The sequence below is a fragment of the Primulina eburnea genome, chromosome 18 (assembly GCF_022965805.1).
Source record: "Primulina eburnea isolate SZY01 chromosome 18, ASM2296580v1, whole genome shotgun sequence".
In the NCBI taxonomy this organism is placed as follows: Eukaryota; Viridiplantae; Streptophyta; class Magnoliopsida; order Lamiales; family Gesneriaceae; genus Primulina; species Primulina eburnea.
In genome coordinates this window covers 6285450-6290037 of record NC_133118.1, presented here as the reverse complement: position 1 = coordinate 6290037, position 4588 = coordinate 6285450, and the positions used below count along the sequence as shown (strand labels likewise).

General features: G+C 44.0%; 1 protein-coding gene across 1 annotated transcript; it reads left to right on the top strand.

Annotated features, from left to right (window-relative positions):
* Window positions 1-2189: 2189 nt before the first annotated feature.
* Window positions 2190-3635, top strand: LOC140819072 (uncharacterized). The gene is made up of 2 exons (XM_073179083.1): window positions 2190-2976; window positions 3334-3635. The coding sequence occupies exons 1-2, from the start codon at window positions 2190-2192 to the stop codon at window positions 3633-3635; spliced, it is 1089 nt and encodes a 362-aa protein (XP_073035184.1).
* Window positions 3636-4588: the final 953 nt, after the last annotated feature.

The window sequence follows — 4588 nt, the reverse complement described above, 5'->3', positions numbered from 1 at the left end:
AATATCAAAGGCATGTAAATTCTTTTGTTTCTACATCAATCTTGTCATGGTAATAATTTTTATGTTTATTGTATGAAAACCATGTGTATGTTATGTGAAAGTTTGAGCAAAAATGATTGGATCACTTTTGAAACGTTTTTGGATCTCAAAACTCGCAAATTCAAAATATTTGGATAAAATTTGAGAGAGTTATGGTGTTTTTTGTGCGACTGTTCAAACTGCGTTTTATAAAAAATTATGTTATTGATGTGTTCTTGAAGTTTTATTGTTGCAGGCTTCGTTGGGAATCGACGGGTGATCGTTTCTGCATATAGGTATGTTTATATGATGTTGGGTCGGTATTTGGTATGCCGGTTTATGTCGATAGGCCCTTGAATTCTTTAGAAGTCGTAGGAAACAATTTGGTGTCAAATTCCATGTTTTGAGTTGTATTGTGACGTAGGTTGGATATCGTTGTTTCGAGGTGTTTGTACAGGTGGTGTCAATGTAGTAGCAACCTAGGATGTGTCTCGTGGTGCCGGTGCAGAGTCCGTCCAATCGAGTCTAGAACGTAAGCATCACATGTACTAAAATTTCGTGGGTTTTCTACTGCCGCGGGTACACGAACCCCGACACGGACCCTTACACGGGGTCCGTGCCTTTGTTTCCTTCGAAGTGTCAGATTTGCGAGCCTACACGGACCCCTATACGGACCTTGGCACGGGGTCCGTGCCCTTGTTTATTTTCGGTATGTCTTTTACCGAACCTACACGGACCCATAGCCGGACCTGGGCACGGGGTCCGTATACTCCAGTTTTTGGGAAAAGTTATTGTTTTCTTTTGGTGTTAATGTCATGGTTTAGTACGATGATTAAATGAGGTCGAGTTCCGAGTGCTTTAGAATGTCATAAGCTTATTATTTACTTTGGTGGTGAGCACGATTACCTACGTTTAAATTATGCAAGTTAAGTATTTTGAATTCATGTTAGTATGTGCAGCAGCGGCCCCAAGCGAGATCCAACGAAACCCTCAACGCCAAGTAAGTTTGTTGACGTGCAAAAAGAAAATATTTTAAGTTTTTGAGGTATGCTAAATGTCTTGTGACCAATTTATGTATGAGATTGGAAAGTGGTAAAGCATGACCATGGACCAATCCACCCCGTTAAAGCATGAACGAGTTTAGATCAGGATTGGGAAGTGTTAAAACATGAACGGGGACCAATCCACCCGTTGAAGCATGAACGGAGATCTCATGTATGTGGCAGTGGATATTCTCTGTCAGTCCAGTACTATGGTTTAGTTTGATCAGGCGAATTATGTATGGGTCACTTGCTTTGAAACATGCCTCTATTCCAAAATTATGAAGTTTATGTATTTCAAGTATGCAAGCATGTTTAATAAAAGTTTCACGTTATGGCACGCCTATGTTATGTATATATGTTCAAGTTTAATGGCATGTTCAAGTTTCAAGTATGTACTCTCTATTTTGAAGTTGCATGTGATTTTATTACGTACTACTCATTACTTCTAGTTTATACGTATTTAGTCTTTAGACTCACTAGACTTGATCGATGCAGGTGAGGATGATTTTGAGGAGACTAAGGGTGGGGACCAAAGAGCTGGCTTGGACTGAGCGGGAGGCTAAACCTGAGGACCGCGATGTTTTAAGTTTTATGAAATGATCAAAATACTCTGATTTATGTTACTGGTTATGAGGCTTCAATCAAATGCTTTTGGAAAACATTATTTTTAGATCTTTTGCTGCAACCACTTTTGAGACGTACAGTTTATTTTAAATCGAAATTGAGAGTTATTTTATAATTTAGATGATTTTTATTTTTTTCGCAAATTTTAAGTAGTAAAAAGTATGGTAAGTTACAGTTGGTATCAGAGCGATGTTCTTGTAAAGGGTTATGCCTACTGTCAGTTGCGATAAGCTCAAGAAGCCACACCTCAAGTCTGTAAGTTTTAAAGTTTTGAATTATGTTATGTATTAAACATCTAGCCATGATTGCAGCATGTCCATGTTTTAGTTCAAATTTCGTGCATATTATTCTATTGATATTATGTTCATGCGTATTGGGTTTACGTGTTGGGTAAATTATTGGAACGATAAGTCTCTTAGACGTACGATCGACCGGGAATTAAGGGATGAGGGCAGAGAGGATCAAGTTGAAGGGGGAAACGCTCCTCCTCCTCCACCACCGGATATGCAAGCACAGATGCTTGAAGGCATGAATCAGTTCTTCGTGCAGTTTGCAGGGAACCAGGCTGCAGTGGATTCAGGGGCGAGGCCCCGACCAGAAGCTGTGTATGAACGATTTAGGAGGATGAGTCCGAAAAAGTTCTCGGGGACGACTGACCCGATGGTGGCTGAGGGATGTATTAAATCCATCGAGGTGATATTTGACTTTATGGAGCTGGCAGATGCAGACAGGGTTAGATGTGCCACCTTCTTGTTGACTGGAGACGCCAGTCTATGGTGGGAAAGTGTGTCTGTGTCGGTTAACTTGCAGACTTTGACTTGGGATAGTTTCAAAGAGGTTTTCTACTCTAAGCACTTCACTGAAGAAGTACACTCCCATCTGACCAGGGAGTTCATGTCGCTGCGACAGGAAGACAACAGCATGGCAGACATCGTCAAGAAGTTTGAGAGTGGGTGTTACTTTGTGCCCTTAATAGCTAATGATGCCCGAGATAAATTGAGGCATTTCATGGATGGGTTGCGGCCGATCTTGCGCCGAGATGTCCGAGTAGCTAGTCCTACTACATATGCAGTCGTCGTGTCTAGAGCGTTGGCGGTAGAACATGAACAGAGGGATATCGAGATCGACAGGCAGGGCAAGAGGCCCTACCAGGCACCACCACACCAGCACCAGCAGCATCAGCGACCCCAGCCTAAGAGGCCTTACCAGGGGCCGCCAGGGAAGAAGCCATATCAAGGACCGCCAAAGGGCAAGGGTCCTATGCCACAGCAGAAGGCGCCACAGAGGCCGGGTGAGCACCCGGTGTGCCCGAAGTGCAACCGCCAGCACCCGGGGCAATGTTAGTATGAGGCAGGCAAGTGCTTTAAATGTGGAGCCAGTGACCACATGTTGAAAGAGTGCCCACAGTGGAGGCAGCCAACTTAGGGCAGAGTGTTCGCCATGTATGCATAGGAGGCGAACCCAGACATGACATTACTGACCGGTAAACTTTTCTACCTAAGCTCAGTACTATTTTGCCTTGAATGTTGGAATTTTGTTTGGGATTATTAGTGTGCTAGCAATATTTTTGAGTTACTTGGGATATTACTTTTCTGCTATGTTTGAGGTTATTGGGATATAAGTTTGGTGTTGTGCTAACGTATCTCAGGAAATATCTTTATAAAGAGAGTATCCGCGAAGGCCCTGATAGACTCAGGAGCCACTCACCTCTTTATCTCAAAATCGTTCGCTAGTCATCTAGACGTCGAGTCTATTGGACTCGACGTGAACTATTCAGTAACAATCCCATCAGGGGAAGAGTTGTCAGATACTAATGTGATTAGAGACATTGATCTGGAATTGCACGACCACCTAGTGTATGCCGATTTGATCGTCTGGCCGATGCCAGAATTTAACATTATTTTGGGAATGGACTGGTTGAAAAAGAATAGAGTCCTGATTGATTTTTAGAAGAGGTCAGTGTTGGCTAGGCCGTTGGGCATGGAGCAGTTCCTATTTGAACCAGCCAGATGGAAAAGTTTCCCTCGCATGATCTCTTGCATGCAGGCATGAAGACTTATTTCCAAGGGATATCAGGCTTTCTTGGCCAGTATTGTTTCCACACCTGACATACCCACTCCGTCTATATCTGATGTGCCAGTAGTCAGAGAATTACCAGACGTCTTTCCTGATGACGTCACAGGCCTTCCACCAGAGAGAGAGGTGGAGTTTGCTATTGACCTTATGCCAGGCACAGTGCCAATCTCTAAGGCACTGTACATGTAGTAGCCCGAATGCCGAATTGGGTAATTAACGGACTAATGGTGATTAATCATGATCGGAAGGTCCGAAGATGGGTCGGAAGCACCGAAGAGTTCGGAAGGTCCGAAGTGAGTTCGGTGGATCCGATCATTAGGTGTCAAGAGTTGATCGACACGTGGGAGTTCGGACGTTCCGAAGTGTAGGTTCGGTGGATCCGATCATGAGGTGTCAAGAGCAGCTGGACACGTGGGAGTTCGGACGGTCCGAAGTGTATGATCGGAGGATCCGATCATGAGCTGTCAAGAGCCGATGGACACGTAAGAGTTCGGACGTTCCGAAGAGGGTTCGGACGATTCGAACATGGCCTATAAATAGTGGTCGGATTTCCTCATTTTGACTCGCCAATTCAGAGAATTCCATAGCATTTCAGTCGTTTTCTGACAGGTTCTAGTATTGTTCCGAGATTTGGGCACTAGCGGGGAGCTGCTGGTCTTGTAGCAGAGCTGTGCTCTAGTTGGGAGCTAGCGGCGTCAGCGGGCTAGCGACGGACGAAGGTTTGGAATTTTATCAGTATTTATCTCAGGATGATCTAGTTAAGTCTGGTAGATAAGTTTAGTGATGGTTTTCACTTGATGAATAGGCTTGGATTAGACCTGTTGTCT